The sequence below is a fragment of the Salvelinus sp. IW2-2015 genome, linkage group LG26, assembly GCF_002910315.2.
Source record: "Salvelinus sp. IW2-2015 linkage group LG26, ASM291031v2, whole genome shotgun sequence".
NCBI lineage: Eukaryota > Metazoa > Chordata > Actinopteri > Salmoniformes > Salmonidae > Salvelinus > Salvelinus sp. IW2-2015.
In genome coordinates, this window is record NC_036866.1 from 17,688,071 (window position 1) to 17,705,736 (window position 17,666).

General features: G+C 41.2%; 1 protein-coding gene across 1 annotated transcript in view; it reads left to right on the forward strand.

Annotated features, from left to right (window-relative positions):
* The first annotated feature begins 10,796 nt into the window (after positions 1-10,796).
* plcg2 (phospholipase C, gamma 2) overlaps positions 10,797-17,666 on the forward strand; it is an 18,114-nt gene continuing 11,244 nt past the window's right edge. The window contains exons 1-4 of the mRNA XM_023970756.2: positions 10,797-11,013; positions 16,812-17,009; positions 17,189-17,338; positions 17,500-17,593. Coding sequence (XP_023826524.1) covers positions 16,820-17,009; positions 17,189-17,338; positions 17,500-17,593 — 434 coding nt within the window. The 5' untranslated portion in view covers positions 10,797-11,013; positions 16,812-16,819. The remainder of the gene's footprint in view (positions 11,014-16,811; positions 17,010-17,188; positions 17,339-17,499; positions 17,594-17,666) is intronic.

The following is a 17,666-nucleotide window of genomic DNA, read 5'->3' on the forward strand; positions in this document are numbered from 1 at the left end:
TTCAAGCAGACTTCATACTTTCCCAGCAGATTTATCATCTCCAATAAATTACTGTGATCGATGCTGGTGTCTTCTAATGAATACACAGCCTCAGACTGCATCCCCCTGTAACTGAGCCCCCTCTTGCCAATGACTTTCACTATGTCTACGACACGTTCCAGCACCTGCCTTCTCCTGCTTACCTGCTCTCTATGGGCAGACATCTCAATCAATCAATCAATCAAATGTATTTATTAAGCCCTTCTTACATCAGCTGATATCTCAAAGTGCTGTACAGAAACCCAGCCTAAAACCACAAACAGCAAGCAATGGAGGTGTAGAAGCACGGTGGCTAGGAAAAACTCCCTAGAAAGGCCAGAACCTAGGAAGAAACCTAGAGAGGAGCAGGCTATAAGGGGTGGCCAGTCCTCTTCTGGCTGTGCCGGGTGGAGAATATAATAGAACATGGCCAAGATGTTCAAATGTTCATAGATCACCAGCAGGGTCAAATAATAATAATCACAGTGGTTGTAGAGGGTGCAACAGGTCAGCACCTCAGGAGTAAATGTCATTTTGCTAGTATCTCTACCGCTCCTGCTGTCTCTAGAGAGTTGAAAACAGCAGGTCTGGGACAGGTAGCACATCCGGTAAACAGGTCAGAGTTCCATAGCCGCAGGCAGAACAGTTGAAACTGGAGCAGCAGCACAACCAGGTGGACTGGGGACAGCAAGGAGTCATCAGGCCAGGTAGTAGAGGGATATCCCACTAGAGGGATATCTCCAACCACCAACTTACCATCCTGGGACAAGGCCGAGTATAGCCCACGAAGATCTCCCCCACGGCACAACCAAAGGGGGGGGCCCAACCCGGACAGGAAGATCACGACAGTGACTCAACCCACTCAAGTGACGCACCCCTCCTAGGGATGGCATGGAAGAGCACCAGTAAGACAGTGACTCAGCCCATGTAATAGGGTTTGAGGCAGAGAATCCCAGTGGAGAGAGGGGAACCGGCCAGGCAGAGACAGCAAGGGCGGTTCGTTGCTCCAGTGCCTTTCCGTTAACCTTCACACTCCTGGGCCAGACAACACTCAATCATAGGACCTACTGAAGAGATGAGTCTTCAATAAAGACTTAAAGGTCGAGTCCGCGTCTCTCACATAGATAGGCAGACAATTCCATCAAAATGAAGCTCTATAGGAGAAAGCCCTGCCTTCAGCTGTTTGCTTAGAAATTCTAGGGACAATAAGGAGGCCTGCGTCTTGTGACCGTAGTGTACGTGTAGGTATGTACGGCAGTACCAAATCGCAAAGATTTTTTTATGTTATTTATTTAACCTTTATTTAACCAGGTAAGCTAGTTGAGAACAAGTTCTCATTTACAACTGCGACCTGGCCAAGATAAAGCAAAGCAGTGCGACAGAAACAACAACACAGAGTTACATGGAATAAACAAGCGTACAGTCAACACAATAGTGTCACGTTCCTGACCTTGTTTCCTTTGTTTAGCCTTGTTTAGTTGGTCAGGACGTGAGCTGGGTGGGCATTCTATGTTATGTGTTTCTATGTTGGGTTCATTGTATTAGCCTGATATGGTTCTCAATCAGGGGCAGGTGTTTTACGTTTCCTCTGATTGAGAACCATATTAAGGTAGGCTGTTCTCACTGTTTGTTTGTGGGTGATTGTTGCTGTGTCTGTGTTTGTTCGCCACACGGTACTGTTTCGTTTCGTTCGTTCATTCGTTCGTTCCTGTTCGTGCGTTCATGTTTTATGTTCTCATGTTCAGGTCTGTTCACGTCGTTTTGTTGTTTTGTAGTTTATCAAGTGTTTTTCGTCTTCGTTGATATTATTAAAAGTATGTATTCAAACCACGCTGCATTTTGGTCCGATCCTTACTCCTCTTCAGACGAGGAGGAAGACGAGCGTTACAAATAGAAAAAAAAGAAAGTCTATAAGTGTGTGCAAATGGCATGAGGAGGTATGGCAATAAATAGGCCATAATAGCAAAGTAATTACAATTTAGCAGATTAACACTGGAGTGATAGATGAGCAAATGATGATGAGCAGATGATGGTGTGTAAGTAGTGATACTGGTGTGCAAAAGAGCAGCAAAGTAAATAAAAACAATATGGGGGTGAGGTAGGTAGATTGGGTGGGCTATTTACAGATGGACTATGTACAGCTGCAGTGATCGGTTAACTGCTCAGGTAGCTGATGTTTAAAGTTAGTGAGGGAAATGTAAGTCTCCAGCTTCAGGGATTTTTGCAATTCGTTCCAGTCACTGGCAGCAGAGAACTGGAAGGAAAGGCGGCCAAAGGGGGTGTTGGCTTTGGGGATGACCAGTGAGATATACCTGCTGGAGTGCGTGCTACGGGTGGGTTTTGTTATCGTGAGCTGAGATAAGGCGGAGCTTTACCTAGCATAGACTTGTAGATGACCTGGAGCCAGTGGGTCTGGCGACGAATATGTAGCGAGGGCCAGCCGACTAGAGCATACAGGTCGCAGTGGTGGGTGGTATAAGGCGCTTTGGTAACAAAACAGATGGCACTGTGATAGACTGCATCCAATTTGCTGAGTAGAGTATTGGAAGTTATTTTGTAGGTAGGAGGTAGGAGCAAGCCCATGTAATGCTTTGTAGGTTAGCAGTTAGGTTAGGAGTAATATGATAAAAAAATGTGTTTCTAGTCAAGATTCTAGCAGCCGTGTTTAGCACTAACTGAAGTCTATTAGTTGCTTTATTCGGGTAGCCGGAAAGTAGAGCATTGCAGTAGTCTAACCTAGAAGTGACAAAAGCATGGATTAATTTTTCTGCATCATTCGTGGACAGAAAGTGTCTGATTTTTGCAATGTTACGTAGATGGAAAAAGAAACAGTCTTGATATGTTCGTCAAAAGAGAGATCAGGGTCCAGAGTAACGCCGAGGTCCTTCACAGTTTTATTTGAGATGACTGTACAACCATCAAGATGAATTGTCAGATTCAACAGAAGATCTCTTTGTTTCTTGGGACCTAGAACTAGCATCTCTGTTTTGTCCGAGTTTAAAAGTAGAACATTTGCCACCATCCAATTCCTTATGTCTGAAACACAGGCTTCCAGGTAGGACAATTTTGGGGCTTCACTTCACTTCCCATCTGACTGCCACTGAGCAGACTTTGAGTGTCTGCTTTGGAGGACCTTAAAAAGTATGCCTCAGCACTAGTTCTGTGCATGTTGCTCTTCTCGTGCTCTTCTACCCTTTGGTGAACATGTTTCCAATCCGTCATTCCACTCATAAAAATACTGCTGTCAGTAGGCTTCACAAATGCCATACAAATTGAACAGTATAACGCATGGATTTCTTCATTGTATGACAGCCATTTCCGATTGGTGCAGTCTTCCAAACAGAAAAGGTTTAGATTCATGCATAGGGTGGAAACAAAAAAATGTTTTTAGGTCATCTGACTTGGGTCTCTTGAAATAATCAAAAGTTGGTCTGGCATCCTGGCCTTCCCTGACTCTCTCTTCCACTGAAACTGGACTGGGCCTATCATCAACATCAATGCTCACTTCCACTGAAACTGGACTGGACCTATCATCAAGCTGGATATGAATAAAATAATATATAAGTTAACTAATAAAGGCCCAATTGTGAAAAACTAGATTCTAAATCGCGATTTTCGTAAATGAACTTTATGATAAAAAAATATGCATAATCGTTTGTCTACATTAACTAACATATTCCTATCAACTGTACATTTTTTGCATGATTCGTAATGACGTTACAATCACTTACATTTGCTTCCATCCTATAATTTTTGTCAGCTATCTTCGCTGAAGAAAGTCTCCATTTAAAAAAAAAAAGTAGAATAGTCTGTATACATACAAGAAGTACACAAATAGACAATGATCTGAAGAAAGTCTCCAGCCTTGGGTCGCAACGCAATTCGTCATGTGAACCACTCGATATGATTGGTCATCGCACAGCGGTCGCCGCTGGTTATTTGCATAAAGTTGGGAAAAGTTTTATATTTTTCACAGGCCCTCACGCACCACCCAAATGTCCTCAGACTCTCTGCTTCTTTACCTTCCGTTGAAAATGAATGGGAAGAGGTGTTTCACCGCAAGGCATCTTGTGCTATGTACACCGGGCATACGGTCGGGGAACAGTATGCATGTAAAACAAGTATTTCAAATACATTCGCGTGAAAACACAGTTTGTAAAGCAAATGTATCCTGCTGAAAAGAGAAGACTCATTTGTCTGTAGGCTACCAAAGTTATCAACTTCCAAATAGAGCTATTGTGCAAACAGCATTGTTTTRCAAAGTAAAACAAGAGAGAGATAGACAAGCTTTTGGCAGTAGCACATCGGCCATCACCGGTGAGTGAGTTGCGCATCATTGGGTGAGTCAGTGAAAATTAAGTTTGTAGACAAACCTTCTCCGCTATGCAATCTGGTTTCAGAGCTGGTCATGGGTGCACCTCAGCCACGCTCAAGGTCCTAAACGATATCTTAACCGCCATCGATAAGAAACAATACTGTGCAGCCGTATTCATTGACCTGGCCAAGGCTTTCGACTCTGTCAATCACCATATCCTCATCGGCAGACTCGATAGCCTTGGTTTCTCAAATTATTGCCTTGCCTGGTTCACCAACTACTTCTCTGATAGAGTTCAGTGTGTCAAATCGGAGGGCCTGTTGTCCGGACCTCTTGGTTTAATTCTTGGACCGACTCTCTTCTCTGTATACATCAATGATGTCGTCTTGCTGTGGTGAGTCTCTGATCCACCTCTACGCAGACGACACCATTCTGTATACTTCTGGCCCTTCTTTGGACACTGTGTTAACAACCCTCCAGACGAGCTTCAATGCCATACAACTCTCCTTCCGTGGCCTCCAATTGCTCTTAAATACAAGTAAAACTAAATGCATGCTCTTCAACCGATCGCTGCCTGCACCTGCCGCCGTCCAACATCACTACTCTGGACGGTTCTGACTTAGAATATGTGGACAACTACAAATACCTAGGTGTCTTGTTAGACTGTAACTCTCCTTCCAGACTCACATAAACATCTTCAATCCAAAGTTACATCTAGAATTGGCTTCCTATTTCGCAACAAAGCATCCTTCACTCATGCTGCCAAACATACCCTTGTAAAATTGACCATCCTACGATCCTCGACTTCGGCGATGTCATTTACAAAATAGCCTCCATACCTACTCAATAAATTGGATGCAGTCTATCACAGTGCCATCCGTTTTGTCACAAAGCCCCATATACTACCACCACTGCGACCTGTACGCTCTCGTTGGCTGGCCCTCGCTTTACTCGTCACCAACCCACTGGCTCCAGGTCATCTCAAGACCCTGCTAGGTAAAGTCCCCCTTATTCAGCTCGCTGGTCCATAGCAGCACCCACCTGTAGCACGCGCTCCAGCAGTATATCTCTCTGGTCACCCCAAAACCAATTCTTCTTTGGCGCCTCTCCTTCCAGTTCTCTGCTGCAATGACTGGAACGAACTACAAAAATCTCTGAAACTGGAAACACTTATCTCCCTCACTAGCTTTAAGCACCAGCTGTCAGAGCAGCTCACAGATTACTGCACCTGTACATAGCCCATCTATAATTTAGCCCAAACAACTACCTCTCCCCCTACTCTATTTATTTATTTATTTATTTTGCTCCTTTGCACCCCATTATTTCTATCTTTACTTTGCACATTCTTCCACTGCAAAGCTACAAATCCAGTGTTTTACTTGCTATATTGTATTTACTTCGCCACCATGGCCTTTTTTTTGCCTTTACCTCCCTTATCTCACCTCATTTGCTCACATTGTATATAGACTTATTTTTCTACTGTATTATTGACTGTATGTTTGTTTTACTCCATGTGTAACTCTGTGTTGTTGTATGTGTCGAACTGCTTTGCTTTATCTTGGCCAGGTCGCAATTGTAAATGAGAACTTGTTCTCAACTTGCCTACCTGGTTAAATAAAGGTGAAATAAAATAAATAAAAATTGTGTTTCTCATTTCTACCTGTAGGTGGAGATAGAGGCACATTTATTAAAGGAAGTAACCTACCACATATACTTAGTGGATGACAGTCAGGTTGGGGTGTTCTGTTGCAGGTAGAGACAGGAGGCAAGAGGAGCATCCTTGATGCAGACCCTTGGGTTCTGGCCACGATGGAGATTGCAGTGAAGACCCTTCATAGCCAGGGTCAGAGGAGTGCAATGGATAATGAGATGGAATGACTTAAGGTTCTGATTGAGGATTTTCTGCTTTTCAAATGGACATGTAGAAATGATGGGGCTTTATCACAGTTTCTTCTCAGACAAGACATTTCAAGTTGAAGAAAGAGTGTGCTAATCAAATCCAATTTTATTTGTCACATGCACCGAATACAACAGCTGTAGACCTTACCGTGAAATGCTTATTTACAAGGCCTTAACCAACAATGCAGTTCAAGAAATTGAGTTAAGAAAATATTTGCTAAATAAACTAAAGTAACCCAATAAAATAACAACAATGAGGCTATATACACAGGGTATCAGCTTCTTGATATGCCACACCTGTCAGGTGGATGGATTATCTTGGCAAAAAAACATTTTATATTTTATTTCACACTTTACATGTTGCGTTTATATTTTTGTTCAGTATGTGTGTGTATGTGTGTGTATATATATATATATATATATATATATACACACTGAGTGTACAAAACATTAGAAACACCTTCCTAATATTGAGTTGCACCCTCTTTTACCCTCAGAACAGCCTCAATTTGTCGGGGCATGGACTCTACAAGGTGTCAAGCATTCCACAGGAATCCATTTCTCAATTGTCTTTAGGCTTAAAAATCGTTCTTCAACCTATCTCCTCTCCTTCATCTACACTGATTGAAGTGACATCAATAAGGGATCAAAGCTTTCACCTGAATTCACCTGGTCAGGGAAATGTTGTTTGTTAACATGACAGCACTTTTTCTTTTTTTGATTGAGCGCCATTAAGGTTAGGCTATATGATTGGAGAAACCTGCATGATGTAAAAAGTGTCATTCTCAATATATTGGCATACATTTTATCTCCAGCCTATAGACTACAGAAAAGGCCACATATTCTTTCTACCATATCCTATATTTGAGTTAGATAATTTTTTTGACGGAACGTTGGTGGGAGCGCTGCGGACATGCATCTCTCCAACAGCACCCTGTTTTTACACCCCTGCCGTTGATAAAGTGGGCACTGCTTATCAAAGGGTGTCATCAGTGTTCACCTAAAATGCCCATATGCCACTGGTTGAGAGAAATTGTCATTGTTTTTGGGTGGATTCATGTGAGGTTTTATGTGTTTATGTGTTGTTGGAGGTGCTGCCCCCGCATAAGGCGGCAGATCTAATCCTGCCTAATGAGCGCGCCGGCAGTGGTTTAAGCTGTTTTTTAGTGACATTTATTTGGATACATCCATAACAATGAGCTAATGATGCACGATTTCACCTGGCATAGAAAATGTGCTCTCTAGTCAACACGCTGTTGTTTCAGAGGAACTAGCCAAAAACACAGCTAACAAATCACTTCAAACTAGCTGCATTTCATTAGACCTTTTTTCTATTGATATTTATTTGTGTATATACAGTCGTGGCAAAAAGTTTTGAAAATGACACAAATATTAATTTTCACAAAGTCTACTGCCTCAGTTTGTATGATGGCAATTTGCAATTACTCCAGAATGTTATGAAGAGTGATCAGATGAATTGCAATTAATTGCAAAGTCCCTCTTTGCCATGCAAATGAACTGAATCCCCCCAAAACATTTCCACTGCATTTCAGCCCTGCCACAAAAGGACCAGCTGACATCATGTCAGTGATTCTCTCATTAACACAGGTGTGAGTGTTGACGAGGCTGCCTGTCATGCTGATTGAGTTTGAATAACAGACTGGAAGCTTCAAAAGGAGGGTGGTGCTTGGAATCATTGTTCTTTCTCTGTCAACCATGGTTACCTGCAAGGAAACACGTGCCATCATCATTGCTTTGCACAAAAATGGCTTCACAGGCAAGGATATTGCTGCCAGTAAGATTGCACCTAAATCAACCATTTATCGGATCATCAAGAACTTCAAGGAGAGCGGTTCAATTGTTGTGAAGAAGTCTTCAGAGCGCCCAAGAAAGTCCAGCAAGCGCCAGGACCGTCTCCTAAAGTTGATTCAGCTGTGGGATCGGGGCACCACCAGTACAGAGCTTGCTCAGGAATGGCAGCAGGCAGGTGTGAATGCATCTGCACACACAGTGAGGCGAAGACTTTTGGAGGATGGCCTGGTGTCAAGAAGGGCAGCAAAGAAGCCACTTCTCCCCAGGAAAAACATCAAGGACAGACTGATATTCTGCAAAAGGTACAGGGATTGGACTGCTGAGGACTGGGGTAAAGTCATTTTCTCTGATGAATCCCCTTTCCGATTGTTTGGGGCATCCGGAAAAAAGCTTGTCCGGAGAAGACAAGGTGAGCGCTACCATCAGTACTGTGTCATGCCAACAGTAAAGCATCCTGAGACCATTCATTTGTGGGGTTGCTTCTCAGCCAAGGGAGTGGGCTCACTCACAATTTTGCCTAAGAACACAGCCATGAATAAAGAATGGTACCAACACATCCTCCGAGAGCAACTTCTCCCAACCACCCAGGAACAGTTTGGTGACGAACAATGCCTTTTCCAGCATGATGGAGCACCTTGCCATAAGGCGAAAGTGATAACTAAGTGGCTCGGGGAACAAAACATCGATATTTTGGGTCCATGGCCAGGAAACTCTCCCGACCTTTATCCCAATTGAGAACTTGTGGTCAATCCTCATGAGGCGGGTGGACAAACAAAAACCCACAAATTCTGACAAACTCCAAGCATTGGTTATGCAAGAATGGACTGCCATCAGTCAGGATGTGGCCCAGAAGTTAATTGACAGCATGCCAAGGCGGATTGCAGAGGTCTTGAATAAGAAGGGTCAACACTGCAAATATTGACACTTGGCATCAACTTCATGTAATTGTCAGTAAAAGCCTTTGACACTTATGAAATGCTTGTAATTATACTTCAGTATTCCATAGTAACATCTGACAAAAATATCTAAAGACACTGAGGCAGCAGACTTTGTGAAATTAATATTTGTGTCATTCTCAAAACTTTTGGCCACGACTGTACATAAAAATTATGCCGATTCAGCTGGAGATCGAATTTGAATATTGAAACAATGTTGCGTTTATACAAATCTCCGCTGTTGAAAACTAAATGCTGGTCTAAAAGAAATGTGAGATAATGTCTAGATGCTTTTTATAGTGCAGATAAAGTTTAGAAATTGCCTGGCTGGGCTGATGAGACAGTGGATTGTGCAGTCAGATGGAACACAGTAAATAGACATTATGTCCATTGTATAATGCTTTTATAAACTTTTACCAACATATTAAAATAACAATGAATTGCATTTTTTCATTAAAACGTTATTTTGATAAGTCAATTCATACAATTTCATTCTTCCTCCAGAAGATGTAGTCTGGACAATAATCTGGTTGTTAGTTATTTTGGCCATGTTGCTACAGACACGACCCAGTCATACTTTTTTTGTTGTTGCATAGTTGCTATGCAAAAGTACTGGTCGTCCTTTCTAAACTAAATGGTTGCTATGTAGGCTGGATGGCTGGATAATAATATTATTGTCACTTGCTATCTAGCTGGCCAACTCCAGCTAACTCAGTCACGTCAAACATGGAATGACAGTACACTAGCTGCATGTTTGTTTGAGCTTTTTTTCTATTGGGTATTTACTTGGATATGCCCATATTTATGACTTTGATGTGTGATTTTGCCTGGCTCAGAAAAAGTTGTCTAGGCTTGTCTGGGCATCGTTCACTCCCCATATATGGTACAGAGATGGAAATTCAAAAGTGAAACATTGTTTCCGAGGTCGAACGGCAGACAGCGAGTCTTATATTAACTTCCGCTGTACCAAACTAAAAGCTAGACTGGAAGCAAGGGAAAATAATGTGCGAGTTGAGATAAATACAAAATATTATTCGGACAGCAACATGAACATGATATTCTTATAGAGGTGCATTGATAATTTCAGATGGAACTGTCAGCAGGCATAGAGTTCCTGTGATGGCAAATACAGCTTGGAACGCTGCTAGTCCAATTAGGATCCGGGATCCAAACAACTATTTTTATCATTCAAAATACATGTGCTGAAGTCATTTTAATGTTTTTTTTTCAAATTTCCTAAAAATACCAACTTTGATTGTCATTATCTATCATATTTCCAGTATCAATCTTACAATTGAAATGTGTTCTATTTAGACACTTGTACTAACAGTGTTGACATCAAATTTCATGTATTTATTTACACCAAACAGCGTCGTATTTTGATATTGTACTAAATATAGTACAATGACGTGAATGGGTTAATAGTAATGGTTCATTAGTAAATAATATACATTAAAATTATCAACAGATTAAACAAACTAGTCGACATCTCTCTAATTATCAGCGGAGTGCGGTGCAGCGCTGCTGCTCTAAAATAAACTCGCTCTCCTGCTTCTTAACAAGCACAGCAGATGGTTTAGATCTTTTCAGCCTATCACTGTAACCAGGACTGCTTTCACTTAAGAGATAGAGTTTGAGAGAAACATTGCCACCAGTGACAATTATATATATTTACAACAATTTGCCGATGTATAGACAGTCAAAGGACTTCCTATAACTACTTTATCATAGGCCAATAATTTGATTTCACCAAAAAGCTGAAACCTTTCAATGCAGCTGTGTCGCCAAATACTGCGTCCAAGGGGAATTTGCATAGATATGCGTACTTCCGGATCTTTTTATTACTGCTATGCCTATAACGCAAATTAACTTTACTTCCTTATACACATAGAATTGAGGAACTGACCATTTCGCGGCTGGGTTAGGACTGTTTGAAAGACTGTATAATTTTTATAATCTCAAGCCTAAAAACCATGAATTAATTTGTACAAGAGGCTACTTTACAGCTATAACATTGACTGTTTCATTTATTGGGTAAGTCTTAAAACTTTTCCGTTTTTTTGTGGGTGTGCAAATGTAGAGCAAAGTGAGAGCAGAGTGACTAGGGGGAAATCCGCTTTTAGTTTCAAGTGGAGCGTCGATGGTGATGGATCTTCTGCGCCGGTAATGGTCTGTGGCAGGGGTCTTGTGGGGTGTGATTGTGTGAACCTTCCTAATATAATTTTTAGACTCGACAGAACACCTGTTGTGCATCCAAATGTCGATCTAATTTCCCCCAATCCATTAGAATATACATTTCCAAAGAACCCGTTATGTTATAGACCCTACATCCATTTTAACACTTGGAGTAACTGTCCAGCAAACTGTAGCTATTTTCATGATAATTAAATTGTGGATAGCAAATACCATTAACCTAAAAAAGTGGGGATTTGAATCTATGATGTGCCTAATGTAACCAGGGTTACTTTACATCATGTTTTGACATACCTGTATTGCATTGTCTCTCATATGGTACATCAAGACATGGGGAGTGCCACAGTGTTGGTTGGTTTCACATTTGGTTTACGCTACACTGGATACCTCTTTTACAGAAGGAAGTAGTGAACCATCAGTTATGCTTATAATTTATGTGTGTGTTGTTAACTATGTTCTTGTGGTGTATCAAGAAACTAGTTTGTGTAAATTTTGTGGATAGCCCTTTAAGGGGACAGCACCGGTTGAGAGCAAAGGTTTCCTCAGGAAAGATATTGAAATAGTTCTGGGTTAATACTTCACTTCTCTCTCTGGGTCCATCCATCCACTGCGCCTGCTGCTCATTTGCAATGTAAATAATGAGTGCTACATGGAATCAGGTCTGACACACTCATATACTATTACCCCTCAGTATTCCTGCACAAGGTTTGCTTCCATTTGTACAACCACCATACCATGAAGCCTAAAAACGTAGAGGTGCAAATAACTTTCCCTCCCTCACACTAAGAGACCGCTGGGTTAACAGAAAAAAGAAAAAGATTGGTTGTTTAATGTTGTGGTTTGGAAAGTAGACCACATAGCTGCTAGAGCTGTTGCTCTTGGTTGAAATGTACAGTGCATTCGGAAAGTATTCAGACCCCTTCCTTTTTCCCACATTTTGTTACATTACAGCCTTATTCTAAAATGGATTTTTTTTAAATCCTCATCAATCTACACACAATACACCATAATGACAAAGCGAAAACAGGTTTTTTGACATTTTTGCAAATGTATTAAAAAGATGAAACAGAAATACCTTATTTACATGAGACTCAAAATTTAGCTCAGGTGCATCCTGTTTCTATTGATCATCCTTGAGATGTTTCTACAACTTGATTGGAGTCCACCTGGGGTAAATTCAATGCATTGGACATGATTTGGAAAGGCACACACCTGTCTATATAAGGTCCCACAGTTGAAAGTGCATGTCAGAGCAAAAACCAAACCATGAGATCAAAGGAATTGTCTGTAGAGCTCAGCGAAAGGATTGTGTCGAGGCACAGATCTGGGGAAGGGTACCAAAACATTTCTGCAGCATTGAAGGTCAACAAGAACACACTGGCCTCCATCATTCTTAAATGGAGAAGTTTGGAACCATCAAGACTCTTCCTAGAGCTGGCTGCCCGGCCAAACTGAGCAATCGGGGGGGAAAGGGCCTTGGTCAGAGAGGTCACCAAGAATCCAATGGTCACTCTGACAGAGCTCCAGAGTTCTTCTGTGGAGATGGGAGAACCTTCCAGAAGGACAACCATCTCTGCAGCACTCCACCAATCAGGCCTTTATGGTAGAGTGGCCAGACGGAAGCTACTCCTCAGTAAAAGGCACATGACAGCCTGCTTGGAGTTTGCCAAAATGCACCGAAAGGACTCTCAGACCATGAGAAACAAGATTCTCTCATCTGATGAAACAAAGATTGAACTCTTTGGCCTGAATGCCAAGCGTCACGTCTGGAGGAAACCAGACACAATCCCTACAGTGAAGCATGGTGGTGGCAGCGTCATACTGTGGGGATGTTTTTCAGTGGCAGGGACTGGGAGACTAGTCAGGATCGAGGGAAAGATGAGCAGAGTACAGAGAGATCCTTGAAGAAAACCTCCTCCAGAGCGCTCAGGACCTCAGACTGGGGCCAAGGTTCACCTTCCAACAGGACAACGACCCTAAGCACACAGCCAAGACAATGCAGGAGTGGCTTCGGGACAAGTCTCTGAATGTCTTTGAGAGGCGAGAAACCTGAAAATAGCTATGCAGCGACACTCCCCATCCAACCTGACAGAGCTTGAGAGGCTCTGCAGAGAAGATTGGGAGAAACTCCCCAAATACAGGTGTGCCAAGCTTGTAGCGTCATACCCAAGAAGACTTGAGGTTGTAATCGCTGCCAAAGGTGCTTCAACAAAGTACTGAGTAAAGGGTCTAAATACTTATGTAAATGTGATATTTCCATTTTTTTTATACATGTGCAAAAATGTTTAAAAAAACTGTTTTTACTTTGTCATTATGGGGTATTGTGTCTAGATTTGATGAGGGGAAAAACTATTTAATACATTTTAGAATATGGCTGTAACAGCATTTTGGAAAAAAAGTAAAGGGGTCTTGAGTACTTTCTGAATGCACTGTAGGTGTATTGATTAAACCTCTACAGGTTAATAAACTGAAGGAACCTTTCAGGTTTCGTGCAAGAAAAAGAACAAACAACAATACTATCAGAGAAAGCTTTGAGAATATATTTTTTATAGGTGAATTTGTAAGAACTGCAGATGATATGATCTCTGCAGACTAAACCTCTACAGGTTTAATCAATGCATGTTTTTCTTTCAAATGGTATCAAGAATATGCATGTCCTTGCTTCAGGTCCTAAGTTACGGTCAGTTAGATTTGGGTATGTAATTTTAGGTGAAAATTGAAAGGCACAAGTAAGGCACAAGAGGCAGTGCTGTATCATGAATACAGTCACAGGTAACACAGTTGGGTCATTCCTACATGTCCTTTTTCTGATAGTATTCTTTCAGAAAAAGGACATGTTTGACTTTCAGAAAAACATATTAGTCAAGCTCAGGCAATTATACAGTATATATTTTTTAATGTACATATTCCAACCTGTTAGGTGCATAATCCTAACAGGTCGGAACCTAACAGGGTGGAAATTTGGAGCCTAAATTAGCCAGAGCTCTGTGAGTGAGAAAGATTGAGCTAGCATAATGGTGAACACTTGAACAGGATTTTAACTTCTCTATAAAACATATTTTAACAAATTGAAATGTGGTTCATTTTCTCTATAATTTAGCCTAACAGGGTGGACATTTATGAGTGGGACATACAGACTGACAACATGAAACATGGAAAAATAGATACAATGGAGTGTTTATACACTGAACTAAAATATAAACGCAACATGTAAAGCGTTGGTTTCATGAGCTGAAATAAATGATCCCAGAAATATTCCATACAAACAAAAAGCTTATTTCTCTCAAATTGTGTGCACAAATTTGTTTACATCCCTGTTAGCATTCCGCCTTTGCCAAAATAACATGACAGGTGTGGCATATCAAGAATCTGATTAAACAGCATGATCATTACACCTTGTGCTGGGTACAATAAAAGGCCACTCTAAAATGTGCAGTTTTGTCACAGAACACAATGCCACAGGTTTTGAGGGAGTGGGCAATTGGCATGCTGACTGCAGGAATGTCCACCAGATCTGTTGCCAGAGAATTTAATGTTCATATCTCTACCATAAGCCGCCTCCAACATAATTTAAAAGAATTGACAGTACGTCCAACTGACCTCACAACCGCAGACCACATATATGGCGTGGTGTGGGCGAGCATTGTTCACAATTGTTCACAATGTTGACATTTGCTGATGTCAACATTGTGAACAGAGTGCCCCATGGTGGCGGTGCGGTTATGGTATGGGCAGGCATAAGCTACTGACAATGAACACAATTGTTTTTTATCGATGGCAATTTGAATGCACAGAGATACTGTAACGAGTCCCATTGACTTGCCATTGTCGTGCCTTTTTTTTAAGGTATCTGTGACCAACAGATGCATATCTTTATTTCCAGATGTGAAATCCATAGATTAGGACCTAATTTATTTATTTCAAATGACTGATTTCACTAACTGTAACTCAGTAAAGTCTTTGAAATTGTTGCATGTTGCGTTTATATTTTTGCTTGGTACAGTATATTTTTTACAGTTGAACCATTGTTCTCCAACCAAAGAAATTATGACATTTCCTGAATGTGGTGTCATTTTAGAAAGGGGTGGTTTTCTTAAAAGGAGAATTACAACAAACTATCAGGATGGAAAGTGATATCAAGGACACACAGAAAATCTTAAATTAAATAACAATAAATACAATAATCATAAAAACAACGTTATGATGAGAGAGAATTTAGCTAGGACTATAAAATAATGAAGAAAGATGATGTTATTATTTTAAGCCTTATATTTCTCATGGAAGTTGATGAATAACAACCGGGGACATAGCAATAATGCCTACATTCACAGAATTTTTCTTCTACAAAATGCATAGGAATCCCTTTCAAGATCAATATTTTTATGCTTTTAGGGTAAATGACACCTTATCGTATATTTAAAGCCGTTTGGAATCCAAATTTTACACCAAATAAGAAGGGATATTTCCTGGGGACAGATAAGGCACTGCACAGTTGGAATGACCCAGTCAACCCATTTACCTGTGACTGTATTCATGATACAGCATTGCTTCAGCGTGCCTTATTGCTTTTTTATACAAAGATGGGGTCTAATCCTGGCTAGCTCAACCCAGTCAGTCATTAATAATTGTTGGTTAGTTGCTATGTGAAAGGACTGGTCGTCAGTTCTTAACAAACGGGTTGCTTTCCAGGCTGGAAAGTTTTCTTGTCACTTGCTAGGTAGCAAGCCAACTTCAGCTAACTCCGTGACGTCAAACATTGAACCTGGCATTACAGTACTCTAGCTGCATTTTCGTTTGTTTGAGCTTTTTTCTATTGGCATTTACTTGTATATGTCCATGATAATGACGTTGATGCGGGATTTCGACTGGCTCAGAAAAAGTTGTCTCGTCTGGGCACAGTTTACTCTATGTATGGTAGTACTAGAGATCGAAATTCAAAAGTGAAACATTGTTTCCGATGTCGAACAGACAGACAGCAAGGTTCATATTAACCCCCGCTGTACCAAAGTAAATGCTAGGCTGGAAGCAAAGGGAAACAATTTGAGATTAGATAAATAAATATATATATATGAGATAAATATAAGACATGATTCGGACACCAACTTGAACATGATATTCTTATGGAGGCACAGTGATAATTTTCAGATAGAAATGTTAGCAGGCATCGGTGTGTCTGTTTCCCGCCAATACAGCATGGCTTGGAACACTGCTCGTCCAATCAGCATGCATGATCCAAACAACCAGTTTTATAATTGAAAATAAATAAGCTAATATACAATGCAAAGTAGAGTTGTTATAAGTTACAGATCTGTTATCAAGCAAATAAAAGAAAACATGTTTCCATGTTATACACATAGACATTCCTAACAAGTCATCAATGCAAATGAACATAATATACTGCCACTGTACACTATGCACCTCCTGAAATATTTAAAGTGGTCAAATAAAAGCATGCTTTATAACTGTATAGGCCTGTAGTTGCTTCCTCGTCCTTTGTTTGACATGATGAAACCATGAATCCTGAAACAGCTTTATGGAGAGGCTATAGGGTAGGGTGTTTAATGAGTCACTGAACAAAACCTTGGACATAGTGAACCATTGAATCCCTACTATAAGTAGAGTATGGGCCCATTCCACAGGGCCAGAAATGGCGGGGCCGGGGCGAAGCCAGCAGGGAGAGCTGACAGAGTACAAGAAGAGTCTGATCAAGAGGGACCTGGAGATGGGCATCGTCATGACCGTGTTCCGCCAGAAGGTAGAGCGCCTTACTGTGCAGGTCATCATGGAGACCAGGCAGGTGGCCTGGACCCGAACAGCAGACAAGAATGATGGTGTTTGTGAGTAACCCTGAATCTAAGTCTAACTCGAATCCCAACCTTAACCCTAAAACAATGAGAAGAGAAGGGCTGTGAGTACATTAAGAGATGTGGTGTGTGGATAGGGATGTGTGTGAGGGAAAGTTTAAAAGCTGTTGAGTATGTGAGAGAGTGAGTAACAGTGATGAGTACGGTTTCAGTGGATCTGTCTGAGATACGGGAGATTCGCCCAGGGAGGAACTCAAAAGACTTTGAGAGGTTCAGAGATGGCAGGGACAAACATGATGAGAATACCTGCTTCACCATCTTCTATGGGTCCCAATTTGTTCTTAACACCATAAGCCTTGGCGGTAAGTGTGCGTGGGAGGGTGCAGAGTATGTCCACTTTTCTGTGTTTATTTGATGCCATACAACCACATTTTGTTAATGATAGCATATTGATTAAATATGGATGGTTTATCGTAGGTTATATTGGATAATATAGCTTGTAATAGTCTGTGTTGATTGACAGCTGACACTGTGGATGACGCGGATAAATGGCTGACAGGCCTGGAGTTACTGAGACAGGAGACACTGGTGGCCCCCACACCAGACATCATAGAGAGGTGAACACACACACACACACACACACACACACACACACACACACACACACACACACACACACACACACACACA